This window comes from Meriones unguiculatus, chromosome 11 (genome assembly GCF_030254825.1).
Source record: "Meriones unguiculatus strain TT.TT164.6M chromosome 11, Bangor_MerUng_6.1, whole genome shotgun sequence".
Classification (NCBI taxonomy): domain Eukaryota; kingdom Metazoa; phylum Chordata; class Mammalia; order Rodentia; family Muridae; genus Meriones; species Meriones unguiculatus.
Genome location: NC_083359.1, coordinates 92100037 through 92122458, shown reverse-complemented (window position 1 = coordinate 92122458; position 22422 = coordinate 92100037). Strand labels below are relative to the sequence as shown.

At 44.6% G+C, this 22422-nt stretch overlaps 1 protein-coding gene across 4 annotated transcripts; it reads left to right on the top strand.

Moving 5' to 3' along the window:
- Positions 1-2859: 2859 nt before the first annotated feature.
- Positions 2860-22143, top strand: Ly9 (lymphocyte antigen 9). Of its 4 annotated transcripts, none has more exons than XM_021647082.2 (11): positions 2860-2996; positions 4644-4973; positions 8136-8411; positions 8915-9262; positions 10652-10921; positions 11875-11985; positions 13075-13128; positions 15402-15733; positions 16088-16159; positions 17728-17820; positions 18807-22143. In XM_021647082.2, exons 1-10 carry the CDS (start codon positions 2876-2878, stop codon positions 17797-17799), a joined length of 1986 nt encoding a protein of 661 aa, XP_021502757.2. In that variant the 5' UTR covers positions 2860-2875; the 3' UTR covers positions 17800-17820; positions 18807-22143. The 4 variants fall into 4 exon arrangements, with proteins under 4 accessions (XP_021502757.2, XP_060220666.1, XP_060220665.1 ...); XM_060364683.1 differs by having other exon boundaries at positions 18320-22143; XM_060364682.1 differs by having other exon boundaries at positions 18317-22143.
- The last annotated feature ends 279 nt before the right edge of the window (positions 22144-22422 follow it).

Sequence of the window (22422 nt, the reverse complement as noted above, 5' to 3'; positions counted from 1 at the left end):
CTGACATATTCCATAGAAACCAGTTGGTCTTAGTATTTTTTTCTGTTGCTATAATAAAATACCTAAGTTGGTATTTTATAAAGAAATGTTCAAAGTATGGGATGTCAGAAATCCCCATATATGTGACTTCTGGTGAGGGCCTTCTTGGTCATGTCATGTAGCTAACGGCATCACTGTGACAGAAGAACATGCAGAAGGGATCATAAGATGAGAGGAGAAGCTGGGACGTGCAAAGAGGTCCTCCTCCCCTTCCATCTGACCCTAGCCTATCAGGTCTCATCAGGACTGGCTGCATTGTCTTCCTCTGTGGCCTTGTAAGGCTGTCCCCATCAGAAGGAGGTGATCAAAGAGCCAGCCACTGAGTCATGTCAGAGACAGCCCCTGTTCTCATTACTGGGGAACCCACTTGGAGACTGAGCTGCCCTGAGCTACATCTGTGCAGGGGTTCTAGGTTATCTCCATGCATGGTCCTTGGTTGGACTATCAGTCTCAGAAAAGACCCCTGGGCCCAAATATTTTGGTTCTGTTGCCGTTCTTGTGGAGCTCCTGTCCCCTTCAGATCTTTCTAACACCTGTATGTTAGTCTCCCCCTTTTTCATAAGATTCCCTGCACTCTGCCCAAAGTTTGGCTTTGAGTCTCAGCATCTGCTTTAATACCTTGCTGGGTAGAGTCTTTCAGAGGCCCTCTGTGGTAGGCTCCTGTCCTGTTCCCTGTTTTTTCCCTCTTCCAATGTCTAACCCGTTTGCTTTTCTGGATGAGGATTGAGCATCTTACCAAGGGTCCTCCTTCTTGATTAGCTTCTTTAGGTGTACAGATTTTAGTATGGTTATCCTATACCATATGTCAAATATCCACTTATGAGTGAATATATACCATGTGTGTCTTTCTGCTTCTGGGATACCTCACTCAGGATGATCTTTTCTAGTTCCCACCATTTGCCTGCACATTTCATGATTTCCTTGTTTTTAATTGCTGAGTAGTATTCTGTTGAGTAGATGTAACACAATTTAGTGTCCATTCTTCAGTTGAGGGACATCTGGGCTGTTTCTAGATTCTGGCTATTATGGATAAAGCTGCTACGAACATGGATAAACAATGTCCTTGTTATATACTTGAGCATACTTTGGATATAGTCCTAGGAGTGGAATAGCTGGATCTTTAGGTAGCACTATTCCTAATTGTCTGAGAAAGTACCAGACTGATTTCCAAAGTGGTTGTACAAGTTGACATTCGTACTAGCAATGGAGGAGGATTCCCATATCCAAGCCTCTTTCCTAGCTACCTTAGCCCTTGTATAATAGGCAATTACCTAATGACTTTACTTCCTCTTTTGAGGAATGGGTTGGTGCATTTACGCTTTAGTGAAAAATTGTTGTATTACATCAGGCTGAATTGCGACATCATTATCACCTTTATATGAGAATAATGGATAGTTTAAAAGATGGTATGCATTCCAAGTTGACAAGGTGGACTTATAAAGATGAAATTTATAGGTCAGCTTCCCTGGCCTAACAGGTGGCCGGAGAGTTGGTAAAACATTAATCTCGGGAGAGATTTTTTTGGATCAGTATGTCAGGTAAAGGGGATCATCTTCACCAAGTGAGAGTGAGCAATATCCAATATTTGAGGCCCTTAATAGGTCAAAAATCAAAAGAACAAATTTGTTTGGTTACTCAAGGCAAGATAAAAGAAATTATACTGCTGCAGACTCGTTTTTCAACTCACCCAATTCTATAAGGACCTGGACAAATGAGACTTACTGTTCAAAGACACTGCTACAAATCCTGATAACCTGAGTTTGACCAATAGAACCCATGTAGTGGAAAGAGAGAGCTAATTCTCCCCCCCCCCAAGAGCACAACATTTGTGACATCTGACCCTAATGCAGTGTGATTGGCACCACTTCTCCATGTCAACTGAAAGTTGCTCAGTTTCATGAAACAGGAAGACAGCACAAGCTGGTTTCAACAAAATAGGGTATTTATTGGGCCATTGTGCTCATTATCTACAGCTGTATAAGAAATTGCCCCAAAACTTAGATGTTCAAAGCAATAGGCATTTGTTATTTCATCACTGTTCAGATCAAAATTCCAACATAGTTTAGCTGGGTACCTCTGTTCAAGGTTTCTCACAAGGCTAAAATCAAGGTATCAGTCAGGGATGTGGTCATATCAAAGGAATGGAGGTCAGATTCATGTGACTTTCGGCAGGCCGTAAGTCCTCACTGACTGTTAGCCAGAGAAATCAATTCCTTGGTGCACACTGGCTGAGGGTATCCCCTCAGTTTCTTGCAGATTTCTCCAGAAGCTGACTTACCATTTAATCCCCAGCTTCCCTCAGAGTGAACGAAGGGGGTGTGATGGGGTAGAGAGAGAGAGAGAATGAAGGGGAGAGAGTGTGAGATGAGAGAAATAGAGAGAGGAGGGAAGAGAGGGAAGGAATGGGAAATGGAAAAGGAAGAGATGACAGCCCATAGCCTTTTTTTAATCTTGTATTCGGAAGTGACATCTCGCTAGCTCTGTCACATTGTATTCACCTTAAGTCCAGCCTGAATCCAGGAAGAGGGGATTACACAAGGGCGTAAATATCCAAAGGTGAAGATATTTAGCAGGCATCTTTAGAATACACCTTTAGAGCCCCCCTTTGATGCTAAAACAAGCGAAGCTCGGCTCTGGTTTACAAATTCCTTGAAGGATCTGGATGTGCTTGGACCTCCACCCTAGTCTGAGCAGATGCAGGAGTCTGTAGTGCTCAATATGAACAGCCCCCCCACACACACACATACACACACCACGCATGCGCGTGCACCCACATGCTTGAGGAAGCTGTGGTATGTGCCTCTTCCTTTAACATGAGTTCTGAAAATACATCATCATGGCGGATCTAAAGAGACACTGGTGTGCCTGGACTCTAGAGGTCTCTGATAAGCTGAGGAGGAGTCAGCAGCAGGTACTTCCTCCCATCCTGTGGATCCCTCTCCTCTTCCTGCTCATGGGTAAGTCCGAGTTAGAACCACCACCGCTTGCTACTAGCAGTCTCTGAGGCTGGTTATCTGCCCAGAAGGTAAAGTCTTGTTGGTTAAATCAGGAAATTACCATCTTGTGGTATTCACTCTGCAAGTCTGCTTTACTCTGAAATGTGTGTGTGTGTGTGTGTGTGTGTGTGTGTGTGTATGAGAGAGAGAGAGAGAGAGAGAGAGAGAGAGAGAGAGAGAATGAAAGCATACACACTGATGGACTATGAGGAGGTGACATTCTAGCCCCAATCTTAAATAACCCTGCTATCAAACCATGTTTCCTTCACCCCCATAGTTTCCTGCTAAGAAATGCTGGCTCTACGTTGTTTCCTGTGTAATATATATAAATTCAGAGGGATCTAAGCAAACCCTTCTGACGACAAGCCACCTTGAGACATCCTAGGTGCACAAAAACTGTTAGAGTTTCTTCTACTTCCTGTCTTAACTCTTACATCCCTTGTGCTGGAGAGGTTTCATACAGTCAGGTGGCCCTGGGCAATATGACAACTCCTCCTCCTCCTCCTCCTCCTCCTCCTCCTCCTCCTCCTCCTCCTCCTCCTCCTCCTCCTTTCTCCCTTCCTTGTTTCCCTTTAGGCTACACTTTTGCGTCTTCTTTTTCCCTCATATACTTTTTTCCACTCAGAATCTCTGGAGTAGCCTTGCTCCAGATGTTGTCTGATTTGATCTAAATTCCCAGTGCACTCAACAAAGCCTTGGAAGCCTGGAATCTAGGGATCTAGGCTGGAGCCACCCAGAAGATACCGCAGAGTCTTCAAAGGAAAGATGAAACACCTGAGCTCTTCAGAGCTTTGATAACAGTATTTACCAGCAATATGGATCTTGCTTGAGACAAAAATGAAATCAGGAGTGGCCAAAGGCTAGCATCTCTTCCCAGCCCTAAGCCAGAGATTACTATGCCAAAGACAGTCTAAGATCCCCTAGAGGATGAGGTAAAAGGCAGTGTGATAAAGAAATATTCAAACTTGAAAACAACACTGCTTAGTGCAGTGGCATGGAACAGTCCCTATGCGGGAATTTTCATTCTTCTAGTCTCTTAGTGATGGTTTTCTCCCCACGCTGAGCATCTATGTTCTACCAAGGAGTTAATTTACTTATTCTGTCACTCACCTAGCCATCTCTCCACCCCTCTGGGCATCTTTCTATTTGTCTTATTTTTAAAGAAATGACGTCTTTCTGCTTTTCTAGCTCTTTACAATTTGCAGAAACCTGCTTTCATTTAAGTTTTATCATAACACCCCCTGTACATGATGTAGTTATGATGAGTTTATCAGTCTTACAGATCAATAGGCTGACTCTAAGAAAAATTCAGAAAAGTTCACCCAGTCAGAGTCTAATTCCCCAATAAGAACAGAAAGTTTGAAGAAATGCTTTATTGATTACTATAGCTGCTTTCATGAAAAAGAGTGTGGTGAATGAGTGGAGGCATGCATGAATGAATGAATGAATGACCTTACCAGCCAATGAGCTTAGAGGAAGAAGAACTAGAGTCTCATTCATGTCTCAGCATATGGAATTTGTAACAAGGACATGTTTATTGAATGAATGAAATAAACATGCCTTTGAGAAGATCTGCTGTCCCTCCAGGTTGCTCTTCTCTCTCCACAGGACCAGGAGCCTCTGGAGAGGAAACACCCCCAAAAGTGATATCAGGGACCCTCGGGGGTTCTGTGACTTTTTCCCTAAACATCTCATGGGATACAGAGATTGAACATATTGCCTGGAATTCCCCCTCAAAGACTCTTGCTATAATGGATTCCAAAAAAAATATAGTAATTCTGGACAGAAAATACAGTGGCCGACTCAAGATCAGCAGAGACAGCTACTCCTTGTATATGAGTAACCTAAACAAGGATGATTCAGGATCTTACCAGGCTCAGATCAACCAAAAGAATTCTAGCGTAACCACAACGGAAGCATTCATACTGCATGTCTATGGTGAGTTCCAGAGAGCTTGGGGGATTGTCCGCCCCCTCAGCACCACTGATCCCCTATCCCTAAAATCTCTGTCTCTGACCTACCCAAATCCATGCTTTCCTCACATACAAAATTAATTCACTTCATTCCATCACCCCCCAAAGTCTTAACCTACTCTAATATCAACTTTAATTCCAAAGTATAATCTGAGTCAGGAATGAATAAGACGTGACGTATAATTCATTTTGAAGCCATTCTCCAGTTGCGAACCTATGAAAAGAGGCAAGTTGTCTGCTTCGAGAAATCAGTGGCGGTTTTCTGAAAGAGGGAAAAAATAGGAAGAGTGGAGTCACAGACCCCAAGCAAACCTAAAACCTACAGTGACTAGTTTCCTTATATTCTGAGGCTCAATGCTGTACCTCCTAGGCCAGTTACAGTGACAGCAATGCCTTCCATATCCCCTGGGGTGACCACCCCAGTCCTTGACCTTGGCAACATTCTGGCTCAAAATCCAAAACAGTAAAACGTTCAATCCTACGGCCCACCTGTCTCTTCTGGGCTCACGGTGACAGAAAGATCCTGACAGTCTTTGAACTGCCTGCCGCTGGTGTCCTTTCCTCCTTGATGGCTAGCATGAACTTACAGCCCTGCCACTCATGGCATTGTCTTACAGAATTCCAAAAGGCTGACGGCTTCCTTTCTACCCTGTGCCTGTTCCTTCAGTCCACGCTTCTGGTGCTTAGTCAATACAGTCCATAAATCACGCGCACTCTCTCTTCAGCAAACCTTGTCCACACATGTGTTCTCTCCAAATGCGCTTTCTTATGTCCGGCAATATAAATAGACCAAAAAAAAAAAATCCCTGTTTTTTCCCCTTCCATTTACCCCTCTCCTCTTGATGCCTTGTGCAAGCAGTTAAGAGAAACAAGGCAGTGCCCTCAACGCTTTTTAAAGATTTGTCATCTATTTATGTGTGTGTCTGTATGTACATGTGCATGCGTGTTCCCAGGGAAGACAGAGGAAGATATCAAATCCCCTGGAACTGGAGTCACAAGAGAATGGGAACCACCCAGTATGAGCACTGGGAACCAAACTGGTCTTCTGTGAGAGCAGAAAGTGCTCTCCACCACTCGCTCATCTCTCCAGGACCTTACCTTCAACGTGTTACCTATAAATACGTTTTGTTGCTTAAACATTCTACCTCCACCAAATAGTAGAATACAGTTCAGCCAAGTTCTATCCCACTTTACGTAACCTCCACTGCTCTCCAGTTTCTGATGGCATATTCCTAATTTCTGAGACATGAGCAGAAAGACCTTAATTGTTCTCAGTTCTCTCACTATACTGTTTATGATTTTTATATATCCATAGATAGATAGATAGATAGATAATAGATTTCCTTTCAATGCCCTGTTCTCTTTCTGAATTTCAGAAAATGGCTTTAACATCATATTTCTACCAAAAGCTTCTTGAAGGCAATGTGGACTTTTACTAACATGCTACTCAAAAGTCTTCCAACCTCAACCTTGATGATGGAGGTGCACACACACCTTTAATACCAGCACCAAGAGGCAGGCGGAGCTCTGTGAGTTCAAAGCCAGCCTGGACTACAGCGTGAATTCCAGGACATCCAGGGCTACCCAGGGAAAGCCTGTCTCAAAAAAAAATTTTTTTTCCAACCTCTACTAGCCAGTTCCAAAGACATCTTCCATATTTTTAGATATTTGTTACAACAGCTCACTTTTGGCATCAAAATCTCTACTGGTTCTCTAAGGTTGCCATAACAGAATATTATTGGCTGATGGGGCTGGAAAGATGGTTTAGTGGTTAAAAGTACTGGCTGCTCAACCAGAGGCTCCCAGAACGCACATGGCAATTAACAGGTGTCAGTAACTCCAGTTCCAAGGGAATCTGATGCCCTCTTCTGGCCTCCTTGTGCACTGCAGGAATGTTGCACACAAATACATGGAGGCAAAACACTCATACACATAGGTTGGTTCTTGTTGTTGTTGTTGTTTAATATATTAATGGCTGAATAGATTAAACAATAGAAGTGTGTTTTCTTACAACTTTACAGTCTGATCAAGAAACCAGTTTGGTTTCTTCTGAAGTCTGACTTTGGATTAAAGAGTCTGTCTTCTCTCTATGTCCCCTCAGACGGTTGTCTATGTAATGGGTGTCCTATTGATCTTCCTCTAATAAAAATGATAGATAGAACTGGGGCCTACCCTAACTTATTCACACATACTTTCAAACACAAGCTTGTCTCCTAAGTCATATTCTGAGACATTGGGTTTGGATATCTAAAGCTTGGAGGAAAATTATTCACTTCATAATGATATTTTTCTACCAGCCAGGTAGTTTGACATCTCTGCTGATTTGTAGGGTGTTCTGTATATATTAAGAAAATTCTGTTCAGCTAATAAACTTAGAATAGATCGTTAACATGTAGAGACTTTTTATATGTATTGCTGATGTTTAGTAAGTTCCAGACAGTAAGACTACTGTGCCGTCATATATGTATATATCTAGACTATCTCTAGAAGGGTCAGTAGGAAACTTAGCGTAAGTATTGGACACTAGTCAGTTGTGCTGCTGAGGATGAATATGAGCAAAATATGCAGGTCAAAAATCTTAGATATTTAATAAAAAAATATTACTTTAAAAAGAAACTCTTAGTAGTAACTGACTCCAGAAAATAGACCTTGGGGATAGTAATGATTACTTTTCTAAAACCACCTATCCTTTTGCTTTTTTTTTTTTTTTTCCAATTTGGTGCGTCTAACTATCAACTGTTCAAAAAACAAATTAAGCACAAGGTTGAACAGAGGACGTGCAATAAAAACAAAGCCAAGGACAAAAAGGACTGAAAGCAGTGGGTTCTAAGTTCAGACCAAAATTTAGGGATGATGAAAATTCTAGAAAGCGAGCTTCCCGTTCCTAGGTCATACACAGTGCACTGGGGTCCCAAGCGCAGGGCAGAGATGGGGAGAGTCACTCTAGCAGGAACTTGGAAATGTTGTGGTAAGAAAGCCTGCAGACAGTGTCTCAGAAACAGAGAGGCGCTCGCCCTAGCCTGCAGACACAACCCCAAGCTTCTCTCCCAGCACCTCCTCCTTCAGGCAGCCCTCCCCTGATAAGAAAGAAAGCTGAGAGTCTTCTCCATGCCGTTATCCCCCTCAGAGGAGCTGCAGGAGCCCCAAGTCGCCGTGCAATCTGTGACCTTGTCTGAGAATGATTCCTGCACCATTACTCTGATCTGTACTGTGAATGGGGCAAAGGACGGTGTCCAATACAACTGGACCCAAAAGGACACCCATTTTAATAGCTCCCAAGGGAGCCACATCCTCACAGTTTCCCAGAGCATCTGTGACCCGGACCTACCGTACACCTGCAAAGCCCGGAATCCAGTCAGCCAGAGCTTCTCCCAACCTGTCCATGTCTGGCAGCTCTGTGCAGGCAAGTGGCTCCAATCAGACCTTTCAGGGGATTCTAGAAACATCCTGAGCACCCATGGAGTCTAAAGTTCAGTTGTTGGTGAGAGGTGAGACACAGATCGAGGAGAAAAGAAAGGGGACAAAGCCAAAGGCCTTCTGCTCAGGGGCCAGACCCGGAAACCCTGGACACTGTGGCACCCCAATGGTGTAACACAGGAGGAAAAGGGGGTTCGAGGCAAAGGTCTAAACTGAGCTTTGCTTGTGCAGTAGTATCTACCAGGATTGCTTTAAAAGCGGGGGGGGGGCGGGGGGAGGACTGGGCAAGCCAAGAGTAGAGTGAAAATAACGGAGTAAAGCAAAGAGAGCAGTGGGGACGCCTCATCAAGGCGGTGGGGGGGACGGCTACGGCAAGAGGAGAACAGGTTCCAGTCTCTAGCTGGACTTGGGGGTTCGGGCGGGGGTGGAGGTCAAGGGAGATGGGAACACAGGCTCGCTGCAATGTCTCGTCTCTGACTCCAAATCTAGGCACCTCCAGAAGAAAAACAGCCGGAGAGACTCTCGTGGGGATCCTGGGAGAGTCGGTGACCCTGCCCTTGGCATCTCTGGCCAGTCAGGACACAAAGAAAATTGTCTGGGTGTCGAACACGGACACGAACACGTCGATTATCAGCAAAGACCGGAAAGGAGCAGCAACAGCCGACCCTCACCGTGAATTCAGAGGTCCTGAAGAACCAAGGGTGAGGATCTCTGACCAGGACTACTCCCTGAAGATCACCAGGCTGAAGATGGAGGATGCCGGCACCTACCGCGCCTACGTGTGCTCAGAGGCCTCTGGAGATCCCAGGATGACACACTTCAACCTGCTCATCTACAGTGAGTAAAGCACTCCAACCATCAGGCCGCAGACCCTACACGCCAAGGCATTTCTTGATCTGGGCCTCCGACACCCAACTTTCATCTGTCCGCACTTTCAGGTTCCATCGTCGTTTAGAACAAGGGTGGGGATAACTAGGGTGAGACAGAGTAGACAGGAGGGAAGCTCTTGACCTCCCAAAACACTGAGACTCAAGAACATGGGCCACTCCCGTGCCCAGAGCGTGAAACACAGAATTCGAATTCTTCCTCCTAAACCTTGGGCTCTGCAGAACGTTGGTGTGATGTTTTGTGAGGTTTAAGCCTGCCAGCTCCCTTCCCTGTCCATTCACATACCATAAGCACAGTCCCTGCCCGAGTTGAGCCATGGATAGATGCTTACCCGCGTTAACCATCTACCCACAGGCCCGTTAAAGTGTTCAGCAAGCTGGTTAGGTTTGTGTTAATTGCATACAGTGACTCAAATACTAAAAGTTAAAAATATAATTTAAAAAGATTTAAAGAGCGTTAAGTAGGACATTAGCAGACCGAGGACAAACCTAAAAGTTGACTTTTTAATTAGAAATGCTTTTAAAAATACTTTAAGATAATTGTGAGAGCTGAGAGGGTAACTCAGGTAGTAGAGTGCCCACCAGCCACACAGGAAGCCCTGGGATGGATCTTGAGCACCACACAGTCCAGGAAGAGTGGCTTCTGCCCATAATCCCAACACTTTGGGAAGAGAGGACATCAAGAACTCAGGAGCGCCCTACGCTCCATGGCAAAAGTTGGAGGCCAGCCTAGAATACACGAAACCCTGTCTCTAAACAAATAAACGAATGCAAAATAATTTCGTTTAAACAACAGACAGTAACGTGGTGTTTATTTAAATATTATTATTTTTTCTTTTCAAAATCCTTGGTAATGTTTAAAACAGTATGTTTAGGTCAACTGCACTTGTTTGGGTTGATGACCTGGTCAACTTGTCACTCTAAGTCAATGTGTGGACCAAGTGGTGTCTTTTGTATTTCCCTTTTCAGTAACAGCCCTATTTCACACCTGAGTCTCAAGGTCCATGGAGGTGAAGTGACGCACATGGCATTTTGTAGGTGATGAAAAGACCTTCACAGGCCTTGTGACTCCTGGGGTGGGGGTGGGGGGCACAACACATTTTTTTTCATGAATGTATTTTGTTCTTTCTGCCTTGCTTGTTTTTTTTTTTTGTGTGTGTGTGTGTGTGCTTGTGTGTGTGTGCTTGTGTGTGTGTGTGTAAGTAGAAGATAGTGTTTAGGAATTGGTTTTTTCATTCCGCTATGTAGGTCTTGGGACTCAGACTCAGGGTTTCAACCTTGGTAGCAAGCCAATTTGACAAGTCTAGCTCTACACTGGCTCTGCCTTTCCCCCACATAGAGAGACTGAAGAAGCCCAGTGTCACGCAGAGCCCCGTGCAAAGAAAAAACAGCCTCTGCAAGGTCTTCCTGACCTGCTCAGTGGAAGATGGCGGAAACAATGTGACCTTCACGTGGATGCCCCTGCAAAAGAAAGCTGTTACGTTCGAAGGGAGCTCACAGCTCAGCATCTCCTGGAAAAGTGGTGACCGCTTGCCTGACTTCACCTGCACAGCCCATAACCCTGTCAGCAACAGCTCCAGCCAGTTTTCTTCTGAGATCATCTGTTCAGGTTGCTCTCTCTCTCTGTGGCTCTCTTGATCTTGCTCTAGTTCTCTCTCTCTCTCTCTCTCTCTCTCTCTCTCTCTCTCTCTCTCTCTCCACTGATGCTGCAGGATTTGGGACTTTGATTTCCAGTGTTTATGTTCCCAGCTGTTTATGAAAGCCAGTGAGGGAATATAGGAGGGAGTCCTTGCAAGCATCATGTCAGTGTTATGGGATCCAGACACATAATTCTAGTCTTCTGATAGCTGTGTTATTCAAAGCAAAAAGAGACACACATGTTGGAACTGCCTGTATCCAAACACTCGGGAGGCTGAAGCAGAAAGATCACAAACTTGAAGTCAATCTGACTGAGCCACAAAGGTAGAATTTGTCTCAAAAAAAAAAAAAGCTGTGGATTTAATTCAGTTGGTAGAGGGCTTCCCTAGTATGTGTGAGATCCTGGTTGTAATCCATAGCCTTGCAAAAACTGAAGAAGGAAAAAAGCAGGAAGAAGGTGAAGTCTGCCTAGGACGTGATGGTACAGGAAGGCTGAGCCTGGAAGACAGACCTAGAGCCTGGCTTCACAGGAATCTACTCTTTTTTCCTTGGGCTTATAACTTCTGCCTCACTTATAGAAAAAGGCAGTAGTGCAGCAGTCAAGACTGCTTTGAGCCTGACAAATCTCATTCATATCTTATGTCAGATACTTAAAACTCTGGGGCTGGGTAAGCCATAGATCTCTCTCTCTCTCTGGGGAGTCTGTGTCAGCTTGTGTACTGCTGTAACCTCTTGCCTAAAAGCATTGCTAAAAACAAAAATAAAAATAATAAAAAAATGCTATAGGATGAATAAATGAAAGTAAGTATTTTAGGCTGTCATAGGATTTTAAGAGTCAGTTAGGATGGTCATTGTGTTCTATCAGTCATTTGCTCTGATATCCCTATCAGTATTTGCATTAATGTCTTCATTTTTCTCTTCAAGGCCCTAAGAGACAAATGAAGCTTGGGATCCTGCTCCTCCTGGTGTTTATTGTCCTTTTATTCTTGGCGATAGTGCTCAGCAGTTGCTACATTTTGAAGCTAAAGAAACATTGTAAGTGTTCTAGATTAACTTTACCTACACCCTTAGGAGCCTCTTTGTTTGTAACCTGTAGAGGCTTCTAAACCCTGCCTTGAGCCCTTGATATTTCTTTCTCCTGACCTAGTTTCTTCTCCGAGTAAAGGGAAAGCTAGATATTAGTTGAACATCTTCAGTTAAAAATAACTGTAGCCCAGCTGAAGTTAGCTTAGATTTTATAATTTTTATTATTCTATGTGTATGTTGTTTTGTCTGCATGTATGTCTGCACACCATGTGTGCACCCGGTGCCTGTGAAGGCCAGAAGAGGGCATCAGATTCCTTGTAACTGGAGTTACAGATGGTTGAGAAACAGCAGATAGGTGCTGGGAACCAAACCCAGCTCCTCTGGAAGAGCAGCCAGTGCTCTTAACCACTGAGCCGTCTCTTCAGCCCTAACTTAGATTTTTATAGAGTGTGGGGGAAGGACAGGGACAGGACTTTCTATTTCATGACTCAGCGGCCTTAACGGGCAAGTGTCAGCAGAGGCTCAGGAACCACCAGATCTCTCCATATCTTATCTGTGCTGTTCTCATACAGCTTGACTCTCCTGCTGCTATATAGCTGTGGGTCGAGGGGAAGGGTAGTCCACGGCACAGCAGTGTAGCTTCTGGCAGACACATACTAATGGCTTTCTAAAAGCTGGGCAAGGAAGATGCTTCTCTCCAACTTCAATTGGAAAAATGTCAGGAATATCTCTGATAACCAGGTGGAAGTCATGTGGTCGCTGCTGGGCCAATCACTGCAGACAAGGAGGTAAGTGTTCGTGACTGGCATCTCTCTCTAGAATCTTAACATTAGAGTGATAACAGATAATTCTCAGAAAGAGCGGACAGGCTAAAATTACTTGTAGGAGAGTTAGAGTTCTCTCCTCCAGAGAGATGCCAGGAAGTCCCATGGCATTCATTCCAGATAAAGATGACCCTGGGCTTGGTTACTACTTCCCATGGCCCTCTGCTTACCTTAGGACCTCCTTCTTCTCCATAGTCTCCTCTAGGTCTCACAAAATCAAAGACAGCAAACTACTCACAGTCCTCTTGGTAACTTCTTCTGCTTGGTTCCTCAGGTACACCTTTGGTCATCAGGTACAGCCAAGCCGAGGCTCCAGCAGAAATACCAGGTAATATCATCAGTGACTCTGGAACATGGAGCTCCTGTTCCATACGTTAGTCCCAAAGCCTAGCTGCTCGAAGTGCAGTCAGCCAAACAGCGACGTGGATTACTTAGCAGCTTTTAAAAATGCAGAATCTTGATCACTACCGCTGGAATACTGGATCCATATGTCTGCTAACGTTTTAAAAAGCAGATGCTGATAGAAGGTGGTTTGGGAACAAAAGCTTGGATCCCTTAGAGTTAACTAGTGGAACTAGGAGGCATGGTCTATCAACAGGAACCTCTTGGGTCTGATGTTGGCTGTTACCACCTGAATGTGATCTACCACGAAGACTAGGATATTTTCTCAATTCTGAGGATACAGAAACAAAGGCCAGGTGAAATAGTAAACCTGTGACATGAGCAAAATCAGAAGCTAATTAAAATTAGGTGCACAGATGCCTAATACTCAAGATCAGGAGTTCTCAAGTTCTCAGGGTCGGGGTCACATATGGATAACCTGTATATCATATATTTATATTACAATTCCTAACAGCAGGAAATTACAGTAATGAAGTAGCAACAAAATGATTTTATGGTTGGGGGTCACCACACCATGAGGAACTGTATTAAAGGGCTGCAGCACTGGGAAGGTTGAGAGCCACTGCTCAAGAGCATCATCAGTGGGTTTCCAACTTGACCTAAGCTAAAGAATGCTTTCATGAAACAAACTCTTATTCAGCACGCCAATAGCACAAATCATATAAAAGCAGAACTGTTCCAGTGGGTGTAGGGGTATGGAGCCAAGATGCTTGCTCTTACTTCCTCAAGCCCATTCCATGGTGCCCCAAATTACCAGCTTGAACTCCAGAGCTCTGGCATGCTAAAGAGTCCCTTACTCTGTCTCCTCAACCCAAACCATGCTTAAACAAAACAAAACACTCCCTGTTTCATCTCATGGAAAATATCTACCAAGGAGATAGGGTCAGAGAAGGGACTGGGGATGAAGTCATTACACAGTGGGGACTTTCTGAGAGAGAAATGCAGACCCCCCCAAAAAAAAAACAAATGGAAATGGAAAAGAAACTATCAATGACTCCTCATGGCCTTGTGTGTTCAAAAGTCAACATCACCCAGCTGTCAGATGTATGGAGTCAGGTCAGGTGATCCTGTTTAGACTCTACTTTTCTCCCCTATCAATGATAGTGTCTTGGGTAACTCAAGCTCCAACTTTATTTTTTGTGGGAAAAAAACGGAGGTGTTTCATCTTATGTGAGGACAAAAATGTAGTGATGTCCACAGTGATCACTCAGTGATGATTATTTTTAAGTATTAAAACAACTCATACTTTAGTTTTCCTCCAACACAAAGCTAGAGGAAGCACCAGGGACCAAGCCACTTGCATCTAATCTTGCCTCTACCCTGTAGGTGAGGACACCCTTAACCTGTATGTGATCCAGCTTCCTCATTTCTGTGTTCCATGATGTTTTCGGCAGATTAAAAGCATTTGGAGCATTGCATGACCATGTCATAGATATTTAGCGAATGGTAGACATGTTTATTTTATATTTGGGTCAAATGAGCTGTGTTTTTTTTTTTTTTTACCCCAAATCAAGGTTGGTACCAACTCAGCATGTCATGTTAGTTACTTGTTCTGATGGCACCATGCCCAGGCCATTACACTTGCTAAGTATTATGGATATGTTCCTTTATCAAGGGATGGTGCTCCATGCTGCTCCCCACACGATATACATCCTGTCACTCATCCAAAGTTTGCCTTTACTTTAAAGCCCACCTCGATTCTTCAGTGTTCAAGATCTCCCTTGTTCTAACCAGAAGCCACATCCGCCCACCTCAGTGTTTCCCTTACACCCTCCATGGGATACCTATCAGAGGCCACCATATGTTAATGAATAATGAATATTCATATACATGGCTCCCCTTCCTCAGACAGACAATTAACTCCAGGACCAGACCTAATTTATCTTTGTGTTTCCACAGAACACCTGCCTGTGTCCTTGGCATGGTTTATTCGGTGGGTCAGTTCTCTTCACCAGGGTTACTGGAAAGACCATCACACTCTATATAGTGGACATTTATCTATCAGATGAATAAACTATTTGGTGATCAGAAAGGAGGAAGGGGGAACATACCAGAGCTTCCTAATGGAAGACAGATGAAAGCTCTCCCAGCCTTGAGGTCTCATCTAGGATAGAAGTCAGAGCAAGCTGGGTCTTTGTAGCAAGTCAAGAAAGATGCAGGGGTGTCACACTTTTGTTAACCCTGCCCAATGTGTTGTAGAAGGCCCAGCCAGCCACATGAATTTTGCCATGCTCTCCCAACGGTACGAGAAACTAGGCATGGCCAACCAGACTGAGCGCCAGTCTTTGCCCACATCAGACAGCAGCTCTGACAGCAGAGCAACAATAGAAGAGGCTGAGGAGAAGAGCAGAATGCACAGCACTGCCAACAGTAGAAATGAGGTGTATGACTTGGCCACTCAGGAGGACACTGCATATGACTTGGCCTCTGAGGGGCAAGCAGACTATGAAGCAATCACTCCAGATGACACAGTGGTTAAGTCTGAGGATGAAGAGGAAATGGCCTATGCACAAGTGTGCCTGAATGCTCAGGTGAGCACTTCTGACTAACACTCCTTCCTTCTCCTTCTGCTTCTAGGCTATCTGATGGCCTGGGCAAGTTCTTACAAACTGGGGTCTGTCTGGGGATAGGACAAAGGTTATACAGACAGACACCAAACTTTTATTTTATTCAACCATGACTATCAAACCTTGAGATCCTTTGAACTAGAGGAACTCATTCTTGGGCCATCAATATAGGGGAGCAGAGAATAAGGGGAGCTATCCCCAGTTCTCAGCTTCTGAAACCAGAACACAGTGGGATGTCGTCTGGCCTCAAGGGCTGTGGGTTAAACTGGAAATCTCTCATTTCATGGGTAACGCTTGTCTGATACCCACCTGTTGCAGGGAAAGATGCCAGTTCCTCAGAAGGAAGAAGGCTCGCATACAATCTACTGCTCTGTTCAGAAACCTAAGAAGGTGAGAACAGATTTCTTTTTCCCAAGAACCATAAAGAAACTGTTCGCAATGATTCTATCTGAAAGTCCAAGATTCCTGTGGCTGAGGACCTCAAATCTGCTCAGTATGTAAAGCTCTGACACATTCTATGGTCAACAGACATGTCTGATTCACACCTGTGTGGCTGACCCTGAACATCTAATAATAGATTTTATTTTCAGCATTGACAATAACTCTATAGAACTATTATACACACAATATATCCTATGTGTATCACACACACACACACACACACACACACACATTTTAAGACCCTGGCTCACCAAAATAGTAACTTACCAAAACAACTGAAAATTAGCCAACAAGTTAATGCCAAGAACTGCAATATGTTGGTTTTGTTATAGTGGTGAATGGGTCTCCTAATGGCAGAAAGTTGAGCTGGGCTTCTAAAGATAGATCCTCTGCCAGGTATGGTGGCATAGCCTTGGGTGGTTGAATCAGGAGAACTGCCAGTTTTAGGTCAACTGGGATATATAACAGGACCCTGCCAAGGGGCAGGAGGAAGAGGCAGAAGATTGAATGGACTCAACAAACACCTGCTCAAATAGCAAGTTACTTCATCACCCTCTGCCTCCTCCTGACTTCAAGCCCATGGTTCAATGCTTAGAGATTTTACTTTCCTCTCCAGTTTCGTATTTTTGTTGTTGTTTTGTTTGTGTTTGGTGGGGTGTTTTTTTTTGGGGGGGGTTGGTTTTTTGAGACAGGGTTTCTTTGTGTAGCCATGGCTGTTCTGGATTCACTTTGTAAACAAGGCTGGCCTCAAACTCAAAGAGATCCACCTGCCTCTGCCTCCCAAGCGCTAGGATTAAAGCTGTGCACCACCACTGCTCGGCCAGTCTAGTTCTTTGGGTCAAACTTAAAGCTAAGACTGTTGATTGTTCTTTGCTCCAACTTTTAATGTGGCCACCAGCCACCACATGCTGGTCTACACAGAATCCCCACCATAACCTACAGACACTGGAAACCAGGACATTTCCTCAGCTCTGCTCTTGGCAGAATTTGTCAAGCTGTCCTCGGAACTTTTAGGAGTTCTAGTTCTGGGTTCAAGGCCATCATCTTTGGATCAGGAGTTTCGCAAACCAATATGAATCATTTTCTAACCCGCATCTCTGGACAGTGTCTTGACACCTAACCTTCCCTCATCATCAGCTCAGGTTTCATCTCTGTGGAGTATTAGCTCTATATTCCCCAGAACGGAGGTCTAATTGGGACCCAACCTCTTCCATCTCAGTTGTTACGTACACGTTTGCCTTTTTCCTCCAGTTAAGGGCAGAAACTGGAACCACTCAGTAGTAGCTCCTGAAATGCAAGGTACTTTGTTGTCATCTTTAAACTCCTAGATTTGCTGTTAACTCTCTAGTTCTCCCATATGGAGAGTCCAGCCAATGGCCCTAAGTGCTAGGAGACGTCCCATAAATTATAAAATGACTTCCCCTGGCCTTGCATTCTTACCAGCAGAAACTGAGGAGAGTTGGGCTCTCCGAAGCTTTGGTAACCTCATTCTCTCATGTTCTCTTTGACTCATCTAGATGGTGCAAACACCACAGCAAGATGCTGAGTATCCTGGAATCTCCACCTATGAAAATTTCAACCTGACGTGAAAAGCAGCTATTTCTCCTGGGGTGAGAATTTGGGGAAAAACAGAGCTCGTAAATCCTACTGTTCCTGCAGAAAGAACACATCAGAATTTCCTGCAGTAGCTCACACTTGCCTGAATTTCATCTCTTCCTTTTCTTCTAGTCCCCATTACCTCATTAGCCCATTTATAGGTCAGGCCCAGGCTCCTTGGAGCCTACAGGCTCTGAACATCCTTGCTTTGTTTGTCTCTGTTCATCCATTACAATTCCTCCTCTGATCTAAAACCCTGTGGAGAGGGGCTCCTGCACACGGCCTTGGATCCCCATGACTTCTGTGCCCTGCATTGCACACACGCGTGTGCCTAGCCATTCAGACAGCGCTCTGTAGAAGGACCTTAAATATGACCAGTGTGGTGGTTCGAAGAAGAATGGCCCCCATAGGCTAATATACTTGAATGCTTAGTCATGGGGCAGGGGTGGGGGTGGGGAGAGGAATGGCACTACCTGAGCAGGATTAGGAGTGTGTGTGACATTCTTGCAGCAGGTGTAGCTGTCCATGGTAACTCTTCCTGCCTCAGCCTATGGGAACCAGACACCTTTTCTGCCTCTGAATGACTACTGCCTCCACAGGGAGCTGTCCATAAGGACAACCTTTCCTGCCTCGGTCTACTGCCTTTCCAATGAACTCCTTGTACATTTTGCATACTTTGTATTCTTTATAACCCCTCAAAGAACGACAGTGGCCAGACCTCTGCCTGAGGAAGGCCCAGCAGCCCAGTTTCTCTCCCCCTCCCATCCCTGACCTCTGTAACTGTCATCTCCAGCCCCTCAGTAGGACTCATCCCAGACTACACAAATTTGAGGTGAAAAGACTGGACAAAAAAAATCACCACTCCCTGAGCAGGAAAACTGCCAATCTCTGAACTTCCTGCAGCTCAGTACTAGAAATCTCACCAATCCGTACTCTGGACATCCCTGCCCCAGAAAGCTCCGCCCCCTGAGAATTCCTATGTAAATCTGTGTTTGCCCAGGTTCCCTGCTGCCTTCCCCAAAGAGCAGAGGCAGCCACTTCTGGATTCCTCCCTCCTCTCCTGGATTTGTCCCTTCAATAAATCTCTCTTAAGAGATTTACTTCCTGCTGTGACTCACTCATCAGAGGAAGAAGAAAAGAAAGAAACAAAAAGGTGGAGCCCAGGCTCCTAGGCTCCTCAGCTCCTCAGGGTTGGGGCAGCCTCCCTCGGGAGCAGCAACATCTCTATTGAGGAGGCCTCCTCTCAGAGCTGTGAAGTTCCTGGGTTTCTGTGCCTCAGGATACCCTTGGGATTCTGTCCCACCTCAAAGCTGGGATACCTTCCCAATCCTCATAGATGTGACTCAGACTCACGGCCTCATAGCTGTGGGTTTCCTGGACACCCTGCTATCTGAGTACCAGAAGGCTGGACACCTTCCCATGGAACAGGAAAGTGAGCCACCAAAAAAAGAGGAAAAAAAAAACATAAACTCTCCAGAGAACTCTTCATGCTGCAGCTTCAGCAGCCTCATGCCATTTAGATAGAGTCCAGCCACTTTTGCTGAGTGGCATCACCTCTGTTGCTGTTGGTTGCTGTTTCAGTTGCTGCTGCTACGGTTTGCTGCTTTGCTGTTTGGCTGCTGATATCCTTATGACTGAGATTGGTATATCCCCAAAGAACCCAATGACCCTAATCTGCAAGAAATAGCGAAAAGAGGTCTTCAGCCCTTTTCCTACCAATCTCCTACCTAGGGTTGGGGGCGGGGGGGGTTGGAAGGAGGGCAGAAGCCTTTAAGAACCTTAAATAAAGTAGGTGCTTGAAAAATCTAAGCCTAAAGATTCAGAATTCAGAGTCTGTCCTCCTAGTTTTCATCCTTGCTCTGCTCCAGTGTTAGCTCACTACGCACCCTTTCTCCCTTTCTGGAGCAGTAATGTTTATTATGTGCCATTGTATGTCAAAATATACAATCTGCTTTTTGATTTTGATTTTGTGGGGATCATAGTTAAGAGATTACCATGAGTCTCAGAAGAGACTTTGAACTTTGGACTTTAAAACAGTGTTGAAACTGTGACAGACTATGGGGACTTTTAAAGTTGGACTAAGTGCAGTTTGCATTAGAATATGACTATAAGCCAATGGGGCTCAGGGAGTGGAATATGGTGCTGGTTTGAATAAGAATGTCCCCCCATATGTTCATATATCTAAATGTTTAGTTATCAGAGAGTAGTACTACTTGAGAAGGATTAGAAGGTGTGTCCTTTTTGGAGAAAGTGTGTCACTGGCGTTAAGATTTCAAAAGCCCATCCAGGACCAATGAGTGGCTTTCTCTTCCTGCTGACTGTTGTTCAAGATGTAGAACTCTCAGCTACTTCTTCACCACCATGTCTGCCAGTGTGCCACCGTGCTGCCCATCGTGATGAAAATGGACTGAACCTCTGATACTACAAGCAAGCTTCAGTTAAATGCTCTCTCTTCTTAGGGTTGCTGTGGTCACAGGGTTTCGCTCGTCGCAGGAATAGAACGCTGACTGTGACAGCCAGTTTGTTGGCTCATTGCAGGTGTCATTGTCTTTGTATAGCCTCATGGCAAAGGCTCAGCAATCAGATACATAATTATGATAGTGTTATATACAGAACATTCCAGAACAGGGCATTCCCAAAAGACTACTTGCATAGGCTTTCTTCTGGTCAAATGATGTTGAAGGAGACTATGACTGACCAGCCTTCACACCATCTTCTAAACATTCTCCCCCTCCCCCCGCCAAAAAAATGAACCCAACAGCTATTTTCACGCATGGGCACACAGGTCCGTGCGAAATGATGTTCACTCTAGTACTATTTAAAATAGAAAGTGCAAAATAACCTAAATGGGCATCTAGTGAGACCCTGGTTAAATGTGTGGTAGCAAGCAGTGGAAAACTCGAAACAAAGCAAAAGCCAATATGCTATATGGAATACATTGTTGAGTGTGAAGAACAAAGTCCAGAGTATATATTGTATAGGTTGTATGCCAGCAGACCGATTAGAAAACTGTAAGTCTGTGTGTTTGTGTAGGCATGGCAGAGTCTAAATGGAGACAAATCAGTGGCTTCTTCCAGAGGAGGGACGGAGAATCTTAGTTTGAGGAGACTTATTGAATAACTTTTTGTATTGCTTGATTTTTAAAAATGGATGAATTAGTGTTTTGATAACTTTTTAAAATCTCTATTTCATTTTTAATTATGCACATACGTGTGTTTTGTCGGGGTATTTGCGGGTACCTGCAGAGGCTCACAAACTGTACTAGACTGGATGGTCAAGGATTCAAGGATGCATCTGTCTTGGCCTTTCCATCTCCCACTTCTCATCTTCCATATCCCCTGTCCAGCAGAGAGATTATTATGTGCGCTGACACACCCAGCTTTTGCAGCGGGGCCGTGAGTATCCAAACTCAGGTCTTCAGGCTTGTGTGGTAGGCGTTTCGCCAGCTAGGCCATCTCCTCAACACCTATCTTGATAGTTCTTTAAAATGTTTAAGCCAGGCATAGTGTCACATGCTTGTTATCTCTACAAAGAGAACTGAGGCAGAAGAATCACGGCTTGTGATGTTCAAGTGTGACTCTGTCTTGCCCACACACACACAAAGAAAAGCTTAAAATGCCTCTGTCACTCAAGGATAAAGAACAGACAGAGCAGCTTTCCTCTCCTCAGGTTTTGGCTGCAACCTGACCCCTATCTGGATGAGGCGTGTGTGACTTACATTCACGATACTGTGGTATACGCTCATGTTCCATGCGTCTTGCAGCCCTCTGTCCTTCAGGGCTGTGTACCTGCTCACCTACATGTGGCCTTGAAATCCACGTGGCTGTGCCATGTAACAGGTACACGGGGGGTGCGCCTCGGCATTCAGATTTTGCTTCATACTCAAGATCTTAATTACTGACTGTTCGTTGCTTAGTTGGATGGGCCATTGTCTTTGTGAGGCATTACTCCAAGAGCTCAACAATCCGACACACAATGTGGTGGGGATGCGCACAGCACGCTCTGCAACACAACCTTCCAAAAAGCGGAGGCCTTAGAGTTCCTTCTTCTCTCAAGAGCTACACAGCCCATGGTACTTCAAAGACCAGAAGAAATCAAGATGGCAGTGGGTGAAAGTCCTCGCTGCCCACCCTGGAGACCTGAGTTTAATCCCCAGAACCTATGGAAAGGCCAAAAGAGAGAACCAGCTCTGCAAAGTTGTCTTATAACTTCCACATGTATGCATGCATTCCCTAATAATAATAATAATAATAATAATAGTTGTTGTTGCTGTTGTTATTATTATTATATTGAAAAATAAATCAATGGTCGTACCTTTGGTGATCATCTGGAATGTTCTTACTCCATCTTTGTTTTTAATCTTATTTTATGTGTATGTTCATTTTGCCTGCATGTATGTATGTACATTACATGCATGCAATACCACCTGTGGAGAGCATTGGATTCATACAAAGAGAGGGGTGGCTCGCCTGGAGCAGGAATTATAGGCTGTTGTGAGCCGTCTGATATGAGTGCTGAGAACTGAACCTGTGTCTTCTGGAACAGTAGCCAATGCTCTTAACCACTGAGCCATCTCGCTACCCTTTCCCATCATCATTTCTTTTTCCATTTTGTTT